Source organism: Gallinula chloropus, assembly GCF_964237585.1.
Source record: "Gallinula chloropus genome assembly, chromosome: 5".
Taxonomy (NCBI): domain Eukaryota; kingdom Metazoa; phylum Chordata; class Aves; order Gruiformes; family Rallidae; genus Gallinula; species Gallinula chloropus.
In genome coordinates this window covers 16052520-16072641 of record NC_140090.1, presented here as the reverse complement: position 1 = coordinate 16072641, position 20122 = coordinate 16052520, and the positions used below count along the sequence as shown (strand labels likewise).

At 46.0% G+C, this 20122-nt stretch overlaps 2 protein-coding genes across 2 annotated transcripts in view; both read right to left on the bottom strand.

The window, feature by feature from the left end:
- Positions 1-1619: 1619 nt before the first annotated feature.
- RPL37A (ribosomal protein L37a) lies at positions 1620-4766 on the bottom strand. The gene is made up of 4 exons (XM_084265113.1): positions 4723-4766; positions 4064-4192; positions 2862-2944; positions 1620-1783 (listed from the first exon to the last, which is right to left on the bottom strand). The coding sequence occupies exons 1-4, from the start codon at positions 4723-4725 to the stop codon at positions 1720-1722; spliced, it is 279 nt and encodes a 92-aa protein (XP_084121239.1). The 5' UTR covers positions 4726-4766; the 3' UTR covers positions 1620-1719.
- A 4324-nt stretch (positions 4767-9090) lies between these two features.
- Positions 9091-20122, bottom strand: part of SMARCAL1 (SNF2 related chromatin remodeling annealing helicase 1) — a gene marked incomplete at its 5' end in the record, with an annotated part of 36771 nt that continues 25739 nt past the window's right edge. The window contains 7 exons of the mRNA XM_084265032.1: positions 9091-10139; positions 10510-10606; positions 11743-11843; positions 12335-12517; positions 13557-13659; positions 15667-15737; positions 16473-16691. Of these exons, the coding sequence (XP_084121158.1) occupies positions 9930-10139; positions 10510-10606; positions 11743-11843; positions 12335-12517; positions 13557-13659; positions 15667-15737; positions 16473-16691 (984 nt within the window). The 3' untranslated portion in view covers positions 9091-9929. The remainder of the gene's footprint in view (positions 10140-10509; positions 10607-11742; positions 11844-12334; positions 12518-13556; positions 13660-15666; positions 15738-16472; positions 16692-20122) is intronic.

Genomic DNA, 20122 nt, shown 5'->3' with positions numbered 1-20122 from the left:
GTTTTGGTGCAGTTTGTTTTGCTTTTCCTCAGAAATGTGCTGGAAAGCACTCTCCCAAGGTGGTGCAAAGATGCACAGCCAATGCCTCCTGAGCTCTATCTCCACATGAGCTGGCAACTGGGGGAGCTCCCCCCATCCACTTCACCCGTTTTCCAGGAGGTCCAAGCACGTCACAGAGCTATTTTTGGACATCCAGGCTATACAAGCATCCCAACCCTTCCTTTTTGCTTTTTTGTAAAGCAGCTCCTGGATCACAGCACTTCATGAACTTGCATCAGAAGGTAACCCACAAGTCAGAGGCAGGTCAGCAGCTGTTTTTCAGACAACAGCACTCACCCAACCTTCAGTGGGAGCAGCAGCCAAGCGGGAAAAAGCCGGTTCCTTAACCTGTTCCAGCTATTCACACACCAGTGGATGGCCATCCCCAAGGAAGCAGAAACGTCTTACCTGAAAGAACGGTTCAAGGCAGCTTGGAAACAGTGTACCAAGAAAGCTGGTGAGCACAAACCAGGACTAGCAACAGCAGTGCCCAGGGCAGCCAGTCCAGCCAAGCTGGCAGGTGGGCCAAGCATGGAGAGAACGCTGCTGTGGGCAAGTAATGCAAGAGGAGTAGCAGCAAAATGAGACAAGTTCAAACAAGCCTTGAACCCACAGGTCTCCTTTGTAACCCTGCCAACAGAAGGCAGGTGTGCAGAACCCCATGATGTTGTTCATCTACGTAGACAAACACGAGCCACCACTTCAGACCTGTCACACAACTGTCTCACCCTGCACTACAGGCAGAACAAGGTGTGGCAGTGTGTGCAGTGATCCCTCTCCTAGAAAGTCAATCCTGTTCAGCCTCAGGAAGGACCCTCATCACTGCTGGAAGGTCACATGAAGGATATGCAGTTGGTATGAGTGACATGGTACCTGAATACATGAATTTACTTCAGTAAAAGCAGTTTATAGCACAGAATTAAAAAAAAAAAACAACCCCCTGCACAATTTCAAGACACAAGTTCAGGGACACTGTGGTCAAACTTCTGAGCTGCAGATTTTTTACAGCTTAGGGAAGGGACATAAAGATGTCCAGTTCTGAACAAGGTTGATGTCTTTCAAAGACATCAACCTTGTGACATTATCGGTATAGCCTATCAGCGCCCAAATCAGCACCCAACAGAACGTGCTATGCAATGGAGGATGATAGCTGCTCTTCTACCATTCCAATCTCCAACCCTGAGCCAGTCATGATGCCCTTCCCCGCCCCCCCCCCTTTCCACCTTGCAGCACATGTGCTGCTGCTCCCCATAGCTCTCCTCAAAGGAGGGAGAGTGGTTTCCATTGTTCCAACCTCCACCCTTACACCTGTCCATTCTTCCACTCGCAAAGCTCTGTGCTATTCCTCAAGGCACCGGTATGAAAAGACACACTGAGACGTGCCAGGGCTTCTTCAAGCTATTTAAGCTTTCCTTGGAATGTTTGAGCAACAAAGCACACAATTAACTGCAAAGGAGAAGTGTGTTTCAATGGCTTCACCTGCAACAAGAGCCAATCAACTACTGGACAGAACCACTGCTGCCTCCTAAGTTATAAATACAGTACAGCAAGACAGGCCTTTCTGCAGAAAGACAAAGATGTTTCCACACCATTATCACCTTTTATTGTTCAAAGGACAGCTCTTGACACAGGGGGGGAAAAAAAAAAAAGATGTTTCACAAGGACAACAGGATGCAGCTTCTACTGGTCTTTCAATTCCTTCAGTCTTCTGATGGCAGATTTGACTGTCACTGCAGAGGTGGTACTGGAAGAAGAAGCAGAGTCATCTACACGTGGCAGTAGCACACCCCGCGCCAGTGTTATTTTTTGGAGAGAGCACTCATCATTCCATGCAGTTACCACCCGAGTGCACTGACAACAGGGAGCTGAGCCCACTCTGATCTGCACGACAACAAAGCGTGGGCCTCCGTCTGCAGGAGCACGTGCAGCTTCCCAGGCTGCATCTCAGCCCAAATCGTGCAGTCGTGCACCGACCGCGGGCGCGTGGGCTCGAGCTCCCAGCGACTGCCGTGCGTGGGGCAAGTGTCTTCTACCAGAACTGGGGGAGAAGGAGACTGAGGAAAGGGAGTAATCAAGGGCACTGTCACAAGAGGGGTTATAACCATTTGGTACTTCTAAAGCAAAAACTAAAGACAGAAATAATTTTCCTTGGAGTAAAGCTGGTTTTTTGGCTATTGTGCCAGTGTCTCCAAACTGGAAAGGGACTCACAAAAAAAAGCTGCTGCTGGGAAAGAAGAGGTAAGAGCTCCCTTGCACAATTAAAACTTTTATGTAGTCAAAAGAATGAAAGAAAGAAAAATAATGCCCCAAAATAACTTATTAGCTGTTGAAGGTTCTTTTAGAATAGGTCAGAGGCACATCTGTCAGGCATCATCCACACAGCTGAGACAGCTGCAGGACCCGGACATTGTCTCTGCTGCTTTTCTTCCAACATCACCAAAACACTGGCCCAAGCATTAATACCTTGTATAAGAATTAAATGCAGTTCACATCTCCAGTAAGAGATGCTACTGCAGCCAAGGCACAAAAAAGAATAATTAAAAAAGGTATTGTTTCAGCATTTGCAGGTGTTCCGATTCCTTTACTTTGGGAAAAGATGCAGAGCTTGCATTTCTGAAGACTAAGACACCACTTTGACAAAACCCAGAGAGATAAAGTTAGGAGGAACCCCCCAGACCCAGCAGCAGCAGTATGACAGGCAAGATGAAATACTCTCAGAAGCTGCAGAAGCAGCACTGGAAAGACTTGCAATCCGATCCAGTCTGATTAGTTCCACTCAAATGTTAACAATGCAGGCAACAGGCATTTCCTAATTTCCTTACTTGTACGTCCAGGCACCACCAGCAACTGTCTTCATGCAGGACCCACAGTGCCAGATACCCACAGCCTTCCTCTTCATTTTGGTCTGCAATAAAAGGGAGGGGGGAAGAGAGAAAGAAAAAAACACAACACACTATCAGCTGAAAAAGCCAAACCACACCTTGAGCATCACCCCACAGCACTATGTATAAGCCAGGCAAGGATCAGGGAACGATTCTTCAGAATTTATTCAGATTGTCTGGAACAGGGTAAGTCCTGAAACGCTTTTCCATTCAGCTATAAAGTGGGTCATTTATACGAGGAACATCAAAACTTCAGCTCTTCTGTAAGGAGCTACATTGGTCACACTGACTGATACTCTTAACAGAGTTTGATGACCAAAGTAACATTGCTGTTATCAGCGCTCCCTGGACATCCCAAGACTGCTCTAAACCAAGGCCCCTGTGAAAAGGACCTAGAGACTGAGCAAGCAGTGGGCACTGAAGGCCTTCACCTGGGCAGCTCCCTGTCACCTTGCAAAGATGACAGTGTGTTTGCCTGGACCTACATTGTACTTAGGCAGCTCTGCAAATGGGGTTATCAACATTCTCTCTCCACCAGAGAAAAAGACACTAAGAACTAAACCAGATGGCAATCTTCTCAGATTTCCAGTCACTTAAAGATACTTTACAGACACTAATACAAATAATCTAGGCAAGGCACAAAGCAATGGGCCTTTCAAACTGTCAAAAACCAGATGTAAGAGTGAACTTTGATTATATACATGAGCAGGTAACATCACTTATCAGAATTTCTTCCCCACCCAGAGTTACACAGCACACAAATATAAGCAACTGCGATCAAGTATAAAGAGGGAAAAGCACGATCTCTTTCTCTTCCAGGTAGGCTGTAATATTACTGATCAGGGGAAAAGGAACACCTTAATCATCAGGATAACAAGTACATTGTTTTAATTCTGCTAGGTCTTTTTATTAGATACCTAAAACATACATTACAACAACATTTCTGACTCTTCCATTTAATGAAATATTACAATTGTTTTCATTTAACTACCACTAAGCATGCATGTGAAACATCTATTTTGTAAGGCATTCTAACAGTAGCCAAAAGCCATCTCAAAACTAGCACAGCTATCTCTACAGCAGAAAAATTACCTAAGCAAAGCGCATCAGTAATAAAGGCTTTTCAGGGAAGGAGGTCTCACCTTGCCACAGAAGGAGCAGGTATACTTGGCATGCTGGCTAATTTCAATTTTCTTCACCATTTTCCTCAGGGAGGCACCGTAACGGGTACCATATTTACCCACAATCCCAACCTTCTTGGTGCGCTTCGCCTGTTGGGAGGCAAAGCAAAACAACCGTCAGCTTCAGCGGGCCTGCCATCCCCTCCGCTGCTCCCCTCCCCTGACGGACAGCGAAGCGCTCAGCACCCACAAGCGGCGCGGCAGCTGACCCGCGCCTGCCCCTCACGCTGTAAACCAGTCACGGAGCGGGAGAAGCCCCGCGGGGGCACCTGGGGCAGGGGGCCGCAGTCTGGCCGCAGCAAAGCCACGTCGCTCCCCGGCCCAGGCTCTGCTCGTCTGGCCACCGGCACCGCCGGGAGCCCGGGCCCGGCCCCTTCCCGGGACACCTAGCCGCCTTCCCGGCGCCCCCCTTCCACCCCCGGCCCGCCGTTCCCCCGGCCGGGCCAACTCCCACAGGCCGCCCTGGCGGGAGCGAGCCCCTCTCGGGGTCGGGAACGGGGCCTTCGTAAGAGGGACAGAGCCCACGCGCCCTGGGAGGCCCGCAGGCTCTCCCGCCCCGCGCCCTGCCCGCACCGGGGCGGATGGCGGCGGATAGGCCCCGGCACCCCAACCCCACTCACCATCTTCCTGCCGGGCGCCGACACTGAGAGAGAAAACCCCGAGTGCGCAGGCGCAGTATGAGCCGTCGCCGCCGGAAGTGAGGTAAGAAGCGAGGGAGCGGAGGGGACTGCAGAGCGGCCTGTCTGTGCCGCCGCGGGCCGCGGCTCGGTGGTTCCGCGCAGCTCCGCGTCCCCCCGCGACTGGGGCTGCCCGAGCAAGCAGCGGACGGCAGCGTTAAACAGAGGGGCGAGGAGACTCGCGATCCAGCGGGCCCCGGGCAGTAAGGAACCAGATGGGGTTAATGAGAACGAGTCTTGCACCTGGGGAGGAACAACCGTCTGTATCGGTACAGGCTGGGGGTGACCTGCTGGAGAAGAGCTCAGTGGAGAAGGACCTGGGGGTCCTGGCTGATGACAGGTTGACCATGAGCCAGCAGTGTGCCTCGGTGGCTGAGAGGGCCAAAGGGATCCTGGGGTGCACCTGGAGGAGTGTGGCCAGCAGGTCACAGGAGGTGATCCTCCCCCTCTACTCTGCCCTGGTCAGGCCCCACCTGGAGTATTGTGTCCAGTTCTGGGCTCCTTGATATAAAAAGGACAGGGATCTCCTGGAGAGAGTCCAAAGAAGGGCTACAAAGATGATTAAGGGCCTGGAGCATCTCCCCTATGAGGAAAGGCTGAGTGATCTGGGACTGTTCAGCCTAGAGAAAAGATGACTAAGGGGGGATCTAATTAATGTGGTCCGTGGGGACAGGACAAGGGGCAATGGCTGCAAGTTGGAGCACAGGAAGTTGCACACCGATATATGGAAAACTTTTACAGTGAGAGTGACAGAGCCCTGGTGGGGGGTGTGGAGTCTCCTTCTCTGGAGATGATCAAAACCTGTCTGGACACCAACCTGTATGACCTGTCCTAGGGACCCTGCTTTGGCAGCAGGTTGGACTCAGTGATCTCTGGAGGTCCCTTCCAACCCCTACAATTCTGTGAAACCAAACTGCAGAAGGGGTAAAAAGTTAATATATATATATACAGATAAAGAATTACAGTGGGATGAATTCTCATCTTAAAGCATACCAGTCCTACACACAGAGATTGTGAGACAACACCCATTTGGGTGCACCCTTGGCCTCCACCTGAGTTCTTTAGGGTCACCCAGCCACAAAAGCCTCCACGTGCCACAGAGGAGGTGGATGCCCACCCCCCAGGTGGTGCCCTCAGACATCCTGGGGCAACTGAGCCACCTCTGCCATCAGCACCAAAGCATCAGGCTGGGACCTGGGGGGCTCAGCACAGGTGAGCAAAACGTGTACCAACAGCTCTGAGCTGCACTGCTCCTAATGATTAACAACCCAGTAACCTACACTGGTTAGCCCAAGAGCTCCCAGTGTGCAGAGCCAGCTGCAGCTCACCCCCTCCACCAAGAAGGACCATCCCCAGATACTTTTTGCAGGTGCTTTTCCTGCCCTGACAGCCCCATGCCCACCCCAGCTGCCTCACAGCCCTCTTCATTGGCAGTCTCTGCAATTGACCGGGAATTAACTACTAGAGGGTACCCCACCACTGCATTAGCCTTTCCCTGCCTGGGGCCCCTACTTCCAGAGATGCTCACGGACAGACACCCCATCCTCTCCTGGCTCTTGCTTTGAACACTCACATTTTTAAGTCCACGGGCTCCCTGTTCCTGGATCATCCCTGCAAACTCTCCTCCTGTCCCAGCAAGGCCTCCTGGGAGCTGCTGGGCCAGAGTCCTGTTCCAGATGAGGGCTCAGCGGGGCTTTAGGCAGTGGTATTTATACCTCCCTCCGTTGAGTCAAAATCTCATTTGATATATCCTCAGAATATATTTGCCCTTTTCAGAGTCTCATTATAATGATGACTCACAGGACACATCTTTGATACCAACATATTAAAAGAAAGGAAAAAAAAAAAAAAAAAGAGAAGAAAATAAAAGGTTCCCTTGGCTGCTTTGTGACTATTTGGTTAAAAAAAAAGTTAAATTGTCAACCAACACATCCAGGACAGAGGATGGACTGCTGTTACCTAGCATGTACCTACAGAGTTTAAGTTTCCTGTGACAGTACAGCACGTGGCCATGTCTTTTATCTACCAGTACTGCCAACAACCAGACCCACCTCACTCAGATGACAGCCAGTCACAGTGCTGCCAAAATAAACATACATTTCCAAGTGACTGAGAAGATGGATGGGAGCAGCCCGGCCAGCACAGGTCCAAAAGCTTTGCCTCAACAGTCCCATGCTCTGACTTGGCTGGCTGTGTGTGGAGCCAGGAGCTGGACTTGATGATCCTTATGGGTCCCTTCTAACTCAGGATATTCTGTGATTCGGTGACAGTCCTCACCTTGAACATCTGCACAGCTCAGGCTGGCCAGCTTCACGTGCTGCAGCTGTAGTTCAAACCACTCAGTTTATTGTTGAGGTACCTCTAGCTGCTGTTCCTGGTCTGGAATGAAAACATGCCCCTCTCTAGCACGGGTGTGAGCACAGCTGCAGGTGTACAGACAGGCACCCCAACGCAGTAAGATGCTTCCAAGATCCAGCAAGATGGGACCTTCCCTTTGCTGGGCTTTCAGTAGTGCCCCAAAATTACAGCTATACCATCTTCCATGGGCAGGTGAGAGTCTAAGGAACACGTTCCTGAGCCTGCCTGGGGGTCTGATCACACCACCTTGCACAAACTCTCACCAGCAAGCCTTGGAGATCCAATCTGAGCCCACTGGCAGCTTCCCAGCCGTCTCCTCATCATGTTAATGACGGACTAATGGTGTAATTGGGCTAAGGCCTGCACTGTCTCTCCAATCCCTGGATGCAGCGACTAAAAGCACTTCCCCACAAGATTCTTCTCCCCTTTTTCATCTAGTAAGGATAAAGTGAACCTCAAGTGTACTTGAAGAGCCTTTGCAACTCCGCAGCAAACCAGCAAAGATTTTATGAGCCCTAACAAAGGAAGAGCACACCCAGCACTCCTCTGGCAGGGCTGGGATTCATCGCGGTACGCGTACGATAAAGTGAGTTTACGGGAAGCTGAATCCTCCAAGGGTACGTTCAGCAGATTTCAGAAAAATAGCTGTAGCTTCATGAGGAGGATGAGAATTACTCCTATAGGGGATGACACTATGGATATACAAATAATGTCTTCCTTTTTCTTTTTTTTTTCCAGCAGGCAGACAGCAACATTTCTCACCCCTTACTCAGAACAACCCTCTCTGCAAGTAGAAAGATCGCACGTCCTAGAAAGAGATGAAATACTCTGTATTCAAGCAGACAGACATTTAAAAATGTCAAAAAGTGTGTATTTATCTCTTGGCCAGATGTTGGAGCAAGAGAAATGATGTTTAGCTCTCTGTCTCAAATCAGAGATAAAGCATTTCCTCTGCCTGGCCAGTCACACAGTCCTCAGCCCTACTCCTCCTCTTCACTTGCACACACACCAAAGCACCTTCTGCAGTCTCATATGGAAAGCAAGTCCCCAGCCAGCACAACTCCATGCACAGCCTGGAAGGTGTTTCTTTGAGGACACTTGGCATTTCCCCCCACCCTTCTCTGCAGATGACAGCTGTAAAACACGAGCTAACTGGTGCCTCTGTGAAATGATACCTTCTCCTGTACTCCCTGGTCATGTTTGCTTAACACTAGCCCATGTCCAAGTATCTTCTAGTACAACACCAGAAGCATGAAAGACATTAATCTGGGATCACATTACACCACACAGGCAATAATGCAAAACCAAAATGACCGTGTAGATGTGCCTGAAAAGACCAACAGTGATCAACAAGGCCATTTGCATTTACATCAAGCCCACATCAACAGTGGCCTCTATGGAGCTTTTGGAAGTGGAATCAGGCCATGCCCAAGGGACAGCAACTGTCACAAGCTCCTGAAAGGGACCAGAGCGGGTTTGCTCAGGCAGCAAACCTGGAGTTCAGGTCTGAGAGCATGACAGAGACCATCACAAATCAAAAACAGGCATTTTAATCACCATGACAAACAACAGTGCTGCTTTTGGCATTCTCAGTGTAACCTGCACAGAGCTGTAATGGGAACAAATAACAGGTCCCAGGGTACCAGCATAAATGTCTTGTGGAAGTAGCTGTTGATTCATTTATAAGTGCAGTATCATGGGAGTTTCCCTTTTGAAAGTTGGTGAGTTTTTAGAAGCACAAAAGAAAGTATCCCCCCCAAAATCCTGTATTTCAGCCACTGTAAATCTTTTTAAAGAACGTTAATATTTTAAGCTTGAGCAATAAACAATGCAGTGAAAGGTTCACATGAAATTAAAAAATAGAGTAAGTACCAGAAACTTGTGAAGCACAACTTAAAGAAGTTTTTTATTTAAATATCTCAGTCCAGAATTGGTTTCTTACAAAACACCAGCAACAGTGAGGATACCCCTCATCCCCCCATCCTCACTCATCTGTGGAAATCAGTCCTGAAGAAAACACAGCCACACTCCCCCTTCCTGGGCAGCCAGGCTAAGTCCATGGCAATCACAGCACAAGCTCACCCTCCACTGACACAGGAAGCACATGCCAGGTCCTAAGACTTAGCAGATGAGGCTGGAGGTTGGCGTGCTCAGGCACACACTTGCCTAGCAAGTAGTACACACCTCCTGGCAGGCAGTTATTAGTTATCCTGGCAGGTACTGATTGCTCTGCAGACAAAAATCTGGGGCTCTCCCTCCTCTCTCACACAGAACATCAAGATCTGTCTGGATCTTTTCTCCTCGCTACCAAACTGAACACCAGAGTGCCTGTTTGTGAGTGACCCAAGGGTGGGCCATATTTTGCCAGTAAACTGATTCCTACAGATACAGACTAAAATTCTTGGAGATCTAAGACTGATTGTTAAAAGCACTCTGCAGCTGCTCAGAAGTTAGTTTTCACAACAGTTCTGCCTCATGGACAACCAACCATTATCTGCTTTTTAAACAAAACAACTGCAGAAGCTGACATGCTGAAACAAAGCAGCATACTACTTGCCCATGGCCACTCAATCATCAGCAAAACCAGGACTACAAAACCTGCAGGCTGCCAAGGGTGCACTGCTCGTCTATCATGCTGCCAGATTGCCTTCTCATCCTCAGAGATGAAATACACTAGAGATGTAGAAAAACTTTGGTCTTTTATTTTTGAAAACTCAAAAAATACTTGATTTCCTCCCCCCTCTTTTTTAATAATAATAAAAAAATCTCAACCACCATCTCTTTTGTTGTCTTCATTGCACTTTAAAAAACTGCTCGATACGTCGCTTTTTAGGGGAACTCACTGAACATGTCTCTCCTTTGCCATCTTGCAAAGCACTGCCAGAGTCAAACTCACAGCAAGCATCAGCTGCCTCCAAAAGCAAGAGTTCATCAATGTCATCTCCATTCTCAGAGAAGTTTCTCTGGAAGAGGTCATAGATAGTCTTCTGCTTTGGATCTGCCTGAGAAAACAGAACAGAACCTGTATATACACTGTCACATACAAACAAAGTGAGCAACAATCAAAGGGCAACCCCCCTAAGACAGTGCACCTGTGTATATATCATATGATCTATATATCAAACATACACACATGTATCTCAGATGTATATATGCTGCGCAGACTATCATGACTCCTTGCAGGCAGCAGGGTTGGAACTCTCTCTGGAGAGTCCAAGTCAAGGCACAGTTCCTGGGAGGAGTTGGAGAATCTGGTCGGTGGCAGAACAGGCATAAGGTCAGCCTGCCAATCACATGCCAATCTAGATGTACACAAGCCAAAGCCCATTCAGCCACTCCCAAGGACCATTGATATTCTTTCAGGTCAATTACCTTAGGGCAGTAATTAGTGGATTCAGCTGTTTTGGAGAAATTGGTTTCTGAAAGACCAGCTTCCCCCAGCACTTTGATTTTCTCTTGAATCATTGGCCTAGGAGAGAGAAGCAATTATCAGTGGAGGGAAGAAATTACTACGCAAGGACACTGTGTCATTTACTGCATGTACTTGAAAGAAAGACGTTACAGGGGTATGAAGATGGCTTTTCTACCAAAACTTGTTAGTTCCTTAGCCTGTCCTGCTCCTGTTTATGGTGACTGTATGCTGTCTTGGCATATCAGTCAACCCAATTGAAGTATGTAGCAAGAGGAGGATTTCAGGCTGTAAATATTTGGAGAGAACACATATCCAATAGGGAAAGAAGTTAACTGAGGCAACACCAACAGTACGAAGTCAGTAGAACATGCAGCTAAAGTGTCCCTACAGCATGTCTGCAGTCTCCAAGGCCACCAATGGCAATTCCCATCAACAGACACATCAGCATTTCTGGGGAATTTCCCAATACACTGCAGGAGGAAGAATTCAGCACTGGCCCAAGAGGCCCCAGTTGCACCTGCAGACCAGACACTTGGAAAGAAGCAAAGGCCACAGCACACTGAATGCATTTACCAAAGAGCCTTGTTGTCTTGTTCTTTTTCTTGCCTTTAAAAAGGAAACTGCTGTCCTTCTTTGAAGAGCCATATTTCCTTCCCATTAAGCATTAATGTCTGCATGGACAGCATTTCACAAATAAAGGCAGAATTACTGTCATTAACTTTCCATGAAACGTGGGCGATACATCAGTTTCCAGATCCCTGCATTGTAGGGTTGTAATTATTTGCCATCATGATATTCTGGGAACTGCACAAGTTCACTTAGTTCATTCCTTCCTTTAAACAAGGTAATAAAGATGTAATTTGGGACTTTAAATGAACCGTCCGATGGACATTTTTCATCATTTGCAGGTCAGTTCCCTTGCAGCACTAAGGATTCCTCAGATCCTCCCCTTCCCCAGCATGTCAGATTCCCCAGCCCTAAGGACTACATTTACTCCCCCTGCTTGTCATCCACTTAGTTATGTTCACTGTGGCCAGGCCATGCCACCAGCTCATGGCAGCCTGACCTGCAGTTACTGCTCCCCCTTCACAGGCTGTGGAAATCAGCACTAACGTGAAGGGCCGCCCTTCACGTATGTGACAAACAGTGAAAATAGGCAACAGGAGAACCAAAGTGTCTTTCTTGCTTCCTACCATAAGTAGTCATCTGCTGTGCCTTTAGCCACCAGGTAGTGAACGTTAACAGAGCTGGTCTGTCCAATTCTATGTGCCCGATCTTCTGCTTGGATCAAAACCTTTAGGTAAAAACATGGTGAAGAAAATCAAGTGAGAGCTGCAACATCTAAGAAACAGGGCAAGCACCAGAGAACAAGATTTTGCTTCTTGTCCTCAGTGACTATTTCTCATCTGGATCTTGTTAACACCTGCATCCTCAAATACAGACTAAGCCAAGAAGTAATCTGGTGCATCAAAAGGCACCAGGCATTTTTCAGAAGTAGGGTCAACACTGATGATGGGCCTTTTCAGGCCTTGGCTGAGCAAGTTGTTGAGAGCTCTGTCAAGTTAGGAAAAAAAGAGCATGTTTCCCTTTCATGCCATCTTCAGCCAGCAAGCTCTGCAACCAGCCTCACTGGTTCAAGCCCAGGCACCTGGAGGTGCACAGACAAGGAGCCATCAGAGAAAGAAAGAGAAGAACCTTAGGGAAAGTCCCTGACATCTCTTCCTAAGCACTGATGTTTCTGCTCTCCAGGGAGCATCCAACCCTTTTCCCCTTCAGAACACATACACCTGGATTCCAGAAGAGCTCAGCAAACACCACCAGGTCTGCAGCAGACAAAGTGAGGCCCATGTTTGCAGCAGTGAGGGACAGGACGGCCACAACTTGCTTCTCTGAGAACTGGAACTTCTGGCACAGAGACTGCCGCTCGGCTGAAGGTGTGGAGCCGTCAATGCGGATGTATTCAACACGCTGTGGAAAGGCAGCAGACGACACTTTTAGAGGCCTTGCATCCCCCTTCCCATATCCTCCCTTCTGTGTTTTAGTGGACTCTGTTTCCCGTGGCAGAATGAAGAAAATAAAAGGGCAATCGTTGTATTTGAGGTCTTCCCTCACCTTTAAGGGAGGGGCATCGTGGCACAGCATGTAACGTGCCTCCCCTCTGTTTACAATGCGTGACTTGCTCTTATGCCCACTGCTGTCCCACCAGTGCTGTGCAACAAGAAGCAAAGCAACAGGCTACAGTGGAAAGGCAACTGTCTTAATACAAAGCTGAACACTGTCTGCACATGATGTTACAGCTGCTACAACCTCCCCAAACTCCTTAAGTCTTCCCCTGTTTGCGAGGAGGTGGGATTCTACACTCCTCAGTTGTTGTGGACATTCTTCAATGTTCAGCCTCCTCGCTGTACTGCAGGGTGCTGCCACAGAAGCAGCAAAGTCACCAGTGCCGCTGTGGTTTACAGTTTGGAATATTAACTGTCCTTCACACTGCCCCAACGTGACCCAGAACTCTTTAGGGGTGCCCATGGAAGTTACAGACGAATAATTAGCCAAACACTTTTGAAATCAGAGAGAGAACTGTTAGGCCTATCAAGTCTCCCTACAGTATCCCAGTTCAAAAATGTAAGAGCAGCACAGAGGTAAAGGCAACCAGCCATAACTGGACTGGGGTTGTTACGTTCTCCCTCACTGAGGAAAGCCAGGAGGACAAAGCAGAGATGGCCACACAGGGTAACCCTCCTCCAAGAATTCACAAGCTCCAGGGCAGACAATGGAGATTAAAGAATGTTAAATATTACAAAAGCCATTCAGCTCATACAAAGTGTATCCTATAAGGCATTCACCATGACAGCTCTGCTTCCTCAGTGAAGGGCACATTCAGAAGCACAGCAAGTAAAAATTATCTCTGCCACTAACTTTCATAAACGATCTGACCAGCCATGACTCTGGGGAGCTCTTCAACAGCTGGAATAGTGATAAAGTTAAGATGACTCCATCGATTACTTACTTTCTTCTCCAGCTCTGCAACTATTGCATCCAGCACTATCTTGTGATGAGCAAACACCAGGAATTTGTCATTGCCACTTTCCAGTAACTCCAGGATGTATTCCCTAGATGAAAGAGGAAAAAAACCCAAAACTCTATAAATTATGTGCTTGGAGAATACAGCTTTGCTCACAACAAATTTTAAAGATACTGCTTATCTATATATAGAAACTGCAAAATGAACTAGCATAAAACAGCTGCAGTAAAATGCAGGTAGCAAGTCAAACCTCCTACAGATTAAAAATGGAGGCCATTTATACTTCTTCGACAATCTCATTTTGCCTGCTGTATGTCTAACTGCAGCACAATCACAACACACAACACTGATCTGTATACAATTATCCTTCCTATGTATACTTAGGATTGGTTTTATTTTAGAAGACCTCTAACCTCATGCACCAGAGTATTGTAAAAATCTTTTCTTGCAAAATGTACTAGGCCATAATGATCTAAATCCATCAGCCTCTATATGCATAGAGGCTAACAACCAATGAAAGGTAGCAAGATTCCTTTTACACACAGTAAAACAGTGTTAATTACATGAAAAGATCTGGCTTTTGCCATGGACTAACAGCTGAGCTACGGAACCCATTCCTATGTAGTAACTTGTGATACAATCAGGTCAACTGGAGCCTGAAAAATACCTAAAAGCCTAAAATTTGTAACTAAGTATAGCAACAGCTATCAGAGCAGATGATAGGAATGTCATCTTTTGCTGCAAAGATCAGGAATACCAAGTTCTCTGCTAATGACAACACAGCTTAGGTCAGCAGCAACTGTCAGAAAACACCAAGCAGGATTTCCAGTGGTGTATTGGGATGTATCAGCGCTTTGCAGAGAGCTCCCAGAGCTCTGCGACACTCAGATGTGACAGTATCATTTAACAAAGAAATATGGGAGAGAAGTGGGTTCGCTGGATTTTAAAGAAAAACAAGTATCAAAGTGAACATTCAGTGTGGCAAGCAGAGGCCAGCACGCTGCAATTATTTTCTCTCTCATTCCCACCCTGCATTTAACGAATGGCTAGTCATTGCAGTGGAAGACACCATCATGGAGGGTAAGACATGGGAGGTGCTGATGATCACAGCACAGTACCATTAGCTAACGGTATCGTACATTAGCAGCTGATTATAAGAGGTATTTTAAATGCTACTAAACCTGAGGAAAAAAAAATGGACTAGTTCCTACTAAAGAGCCAAGTAAACAGCACTTCATGGCTTTACATTCAGTTCACAGTTGCAACTGAATATTAAAGGAAGAAAGTCTTCTAACTGTTCACTAACATAAAAGGAAGAAACTCTTCTACAGAAATGAGCACTGGGACTCTGAAGTGCAGTTCTGTGCCAAACAGGCAGATTCTGCAGCAAGGTCTGAGACTGTGAAATCACACAGCACACATCAGCTGTTCCTTACGTTCAGAGGGCTGTGGAAAAGTAAAGTGTTTTCATGTTATTAGCATATTACTTATTATGACCTAAAGCAACTCCTTTGCTAAAGGCTAAGGATAAAAGGGCATGGAAAGTCACAGAATGAAATTATTCTGAGGGTAGACAGAGTTAAAAAGAACACCTTTTGCCTCTGAGGTCCCACATGAGCTCTGTGGAAGAGCCAAGAACTTCAGTGAAGGCTGTGACATTCTTAGACCATGCTACAACTAAAGCTCAGTCCATCTTGAGTATTTTTGGCTCAGTGTCCCCTCTGCAGCAGGGCTGCAGCATTTGTTTTCTCAAATTCTGCTGGTACTTTTAATTTTGTTATTTCCCCCCCTCCCCCTAAATTGAAATAGGGTCCAGAGCAGGGAACTTGATCCAAGTCCCAAACACCAAATAATTTCAGATGATTCAAATAACAGTTTAGATCCATATCTGGAATGAAATCAGAAGACTTATTCAGCCTAAGAACTCCAAGAGAAGAAAATGTTTAGTGCATTGTAATTAAAATCAATTTTTTCTATGCTGGCTTGAGGCTATGCTTCATGTCCCTGTGCTGTTATCTCTAAGGCACCATTTTCCTGTTCTCAGAGGAAAAACACATTTTACTAGGCAAGAATGAAGCAAAGACATGCAGCTTACACGACTGAATGGATTTTAGCTTCTGCCGTCTGGTTGTAGAAGAGGAGGAGAGCTTCCTTCTCCTGTTGTTTCTGCAGAGAGAAAGATAAGTATGAGTCTCAGGAACGCCTTTTCTCCTTCTTGCTTACATATCTGGGATGTCTGGGACTGTTAGTAAACACTTTGCTAGGAAAAATTAGCCTAAAAATGCACAACAAAAGGAGACTGCAGGGGGATGTCTCTTATTCACCACCAGGGATGGCAGACACTAACAGACTCCTACTTCAACACCTCTTCTTACCTCCTACTCAACACCTACAAAGTGGATGACAAACATAGTTTTAGTTGAGAAAGCATTTCCCAACTGAAAGGGCAAGGAAAACCACCCAAGTTCTTACAGAACTGTATCAGCAAGCTAGGAGCACAGAACGTGCATTTGCCATCCATGCAAGAAAAACAAACACAAAAAGCAAAATTACACTCCTCACATTTCTGGCTACTGCTGTGCTCACCACGCAGCGTTTGGAAGGTGAGTGGGGTTACAAGGCAAGGCAGAAGAGTAAGTACAGAGGCAGGAGGTACAAAAGACAATTAGAAAGGACTAACGAGAGAGGAAATGGTATCTTACTCAAAGGGACAAAGAAGACCACATAAATGAAAAGGAAAAAAAAGCTGAGCTGTTTTCATTGTGTTGTACAGTCCTTTAAAACTGTGCCTTCACACGAGGTGTGGCTCTGACCTTCCTGGGAACGCAGGGTACTGTTTCTCCACTGATGTTTTCAAATAAAGGTACCAGTGTCTCGTCTTGAAAATAGTTTCTGACTTACACTTTCATAGCCTTTGGTCATCTTCTTTGCTTCAGCTGCCAAGGCAGCTTTGGTCCTTGCACTAATGCCTTCAGGAGCCACCACAACCATTTTGCGTTGCTTTGCTGGGAGCTGGGAAAGTACATTTGATTTCAGACGTCGGATCATGATGGACTCTTCCAGCAAAACTTTCAGTTCCGTTAAATTGGATGATCCAGAGTAGTCCCAACCCCATGGCATCTGGCACAGATCAGAGCAGTCATCAGTGTCAGACTTACAAAAGGCTGGTCTGCAAGCAATCCAAGAGTAGAATATACTTCCAGGGAAACTGGACAAGGCAAGAACAACTTAACAGTCAGTGGGAAGTGAGATTTGACAAAATTGGCAATGATACAGAAGTGTACAAGCTTACCCTCCCAACATGAGATGGTTACTTACAAACTTCCCTTCTCCAAATGCTCAGGGGAGCCTAGGGAAGAGGGCTATGCAGAAAGGAAGGAATCCCTACCACTGCAGTGCCCTGGCATTCATCCTCACACAGCAAAAGTGTTTCTGCTCCCCACCTGCAGCTTTGGGCAGGCCAAGAGAACTCACTGCTGTTCTGTGCACACGTTTACCTCAGCTTTAACTAGACAGACACAGAAAAATCTTCTCTAACAGCACAAGGATAAGCATCCTTAACCCAAATGCCTTCAGAGAGATGTTAGACTTCTCTGACATGCCCAGTACATGCTAGGTCAAAATTGGCTGTTTTCCATCGTGACCTGTCTCTTGATCTGCTTCCTGACATACTCTGTTTCTGCCATCACCATGTTTGGCTCAGACTCAAGCAAACCATAAATAAATTGTGGACCAAAATACGTCACTCCAAGCCTTGTTTCTTCAAAGCATCATCAGTTCAAAGCTCCTCTGAGCAAACCCTTCATTTACTCTTCCTTCAAGCACTCGCCTCTGAACCTGCCCTATGCTCCAAGACCCTGCGTGCAGACGTGTATCTGTTCAATTAATCTCAGCTCATCACTTCTCCTACTAGTAACCCCACAGCCTATCATTTGTTCTCCAGAAAAGAACAACTAAGCTAACAAACAGTGGCATCAAAATTGGTACATTCCCCAAAAGAAACATCTTTAAACAAGTTTCTTTTGGAAATAGAACCAATAGGGGTTTCATGCTGAAGGATGAGGAGATACACTTACTTGTGAAACTTCAACAAAAGAGTTTCAGTAATACTGAAAACCAAGGCAAAGGACAGAGGAATCACATATCTAATTTCAAGTGCTACTGTCAGTGTCAGCAAGAAAAAGCCAAAAATACAATCTCTAGTCTCGGAACAACAACCTAAAGCAACCCCTTACAGACATGTATGTCCATCCCCCTGAAACACATATAATGGAGATGTGAGGAACCTCAACACCAATCCCTATGATCTGCTGCTCCACTCTCATAGTGCCACATTAATTGCTAAAGCAGATTTAACCTTAACAAAAAATAAATGTATCTCTTATTTGCTTATTTGTATCTGCTTATTTGCAGTGAAATACTGAAAGGCTCCAAGCATTCACTGAATCCTCCATCCTCCTGCAGAATGCATGGAGCAAAAAATAAATCAAACCAGCCATGAAGTTAGTCACATTACTGACTGTATTAAGGGATGGTGCTTTGATGGAACAGGGGTGAGAACATGCTATGAGACAGATAGAGGAGGAATTATAGGCACTAAGTCCTCTCTGATATCTGGAAGTAAACATACCTACTTCAGGTTAAAACTTAACAGGACAATCTGCAGTTCTATTGTCATGTGGTACTGATGTGAACCATTAACTGACTTCAGATTCTGGCAATTACAGCCACCAGTAAAACTCATTTGACTTAATCTATTCCTACATAATTGTAGTACCATCTGATTATCTACAGTTGGTTCATTAAAGCAGAAAACAATTCAAACTCTAGACACAAAGCCAGTTTGGATCCTGTAGAGTTAAAACTTTGGCTCTGATAGCAGTACAGTGGCAATGCAACTAGAGGTAATAAGCCCACCTGGAGCTAAGCCAAGCCCTCAAAAAGCCAACACAGGTATTACTGCTCTGCTTCCCTGAAACCAGGAGTGCAATGCAGATACATCCCCTCAGGTCTGTGAAAAGCTGGCTCAAGTCAAGCTGGGTTTATTAGCTTTAGGCATGCTGCATGAAAGCTGAGAGGGCTGGGACCCAGACTTCATGCCCCCTTTCTGCATTTCTTCAGGCTCTACAGTCCCAGCAGAGCAGATGTACAGAACCAAGAAGGTCCCACCTAGTGCTCCACCTAGTCCTATAAGCCCTTTGCCCACACTGCTCAGTGTGCTGGTGGCTGAGCTGCAGGGATCAGCAGTGACTAGCCTGCTGAGCAAGACCTGCTATGGGGCCTGGACACTCCTCAGGCTGGCTCATTCTACTCATGCAGCCCATCTCTTTCCACTTCCATAACAAGCAAGTAACACACATGTTTTGTGTCCATGTAGTACCATTAATTTCAGAAGAGTAACATCACCATCACTGAAAGAGCAAGGCACAAACAGAGCCAATATACTATCTACTATCATACTGAAGAAGCATATGCAGGCAGAATCCCTACAGTATATTCAAATGACTTTATTTCCTTTGTTGTGACCAGTGCTGGAACAATTTGCAAACAAGGAAACATTCTAGTTCTGTGCTGCACCTAGATAGTGATAAAAAAATTATTATTTTTGGAATTATTAAAACACAATTTAATATCTCCTGTTGTGGAAAAGAGGAGAGAAAAAAAGAGGGACATTTATTCTGCCAAAGTACACATCTGGCTTTGATCCATAACATTCCAGAACAAATACTTCCAACTGTGATTTTCTTACCAAAGTGCTACAGCATCTTACATGAGTCAGTAAACTTATTACTGTGTTAGTAGAAGCTGCCAAACTCTTACAAATTCAGAGCATGTGCTCAGATAGACATTATTTAATATTTGCCAACATCACCCAGTTTGAAAAATGAATTCACAGCATGTATTTTGGGAAACAGACTTCAGATATTTTGTAAATAAGCAGGTGACATTTCACTTGCTGCATTTTTAAGAGTACAGATGCCGGGAGGTTGAATTACAAAATGATAAACTTTTATTTTATATCTTTTCTAATCACATCTGCCAGATACTCACAATTTTCTGTCATAAAAATCTATTATCCTCAAACTGAAACTAGTCAGGTTTTAGTTTTAAATTGAATGGTTCAGGTTTGTCAATTTTTCTTTAATCTTATAACACAATCAGATTTATTATTAATAGCAAACCATTTTCAGATAGCACCTTTCATCCTGCCATCTCCAGAAGCCTTGCAAAACCTTTTTGTTTCTCTGCAATTCCATCCCCACTCACAATGCTGCCCCTTTCAGGACAAAGAACAACTTATTTAAGTAATGGCAGTGGAAGTACCACAACACTCCTTCAGAGAGGGTGTAACTCCTAACACCATCTCAGGGTAGAGCTCTAAAAAGGAACACAAGGGGCGAACTACAGTCATGAGGGAACAACTATAATCATTAAAAGACCTTTTAATTCACTCACTGTTGAGTGGACCTGTGGCGACCTAACATTCAGCAGTCCCATTTTCCCTCTAACACTGTCCACATCTCCTCATTTCCAGCAGCCCCACTTATGCA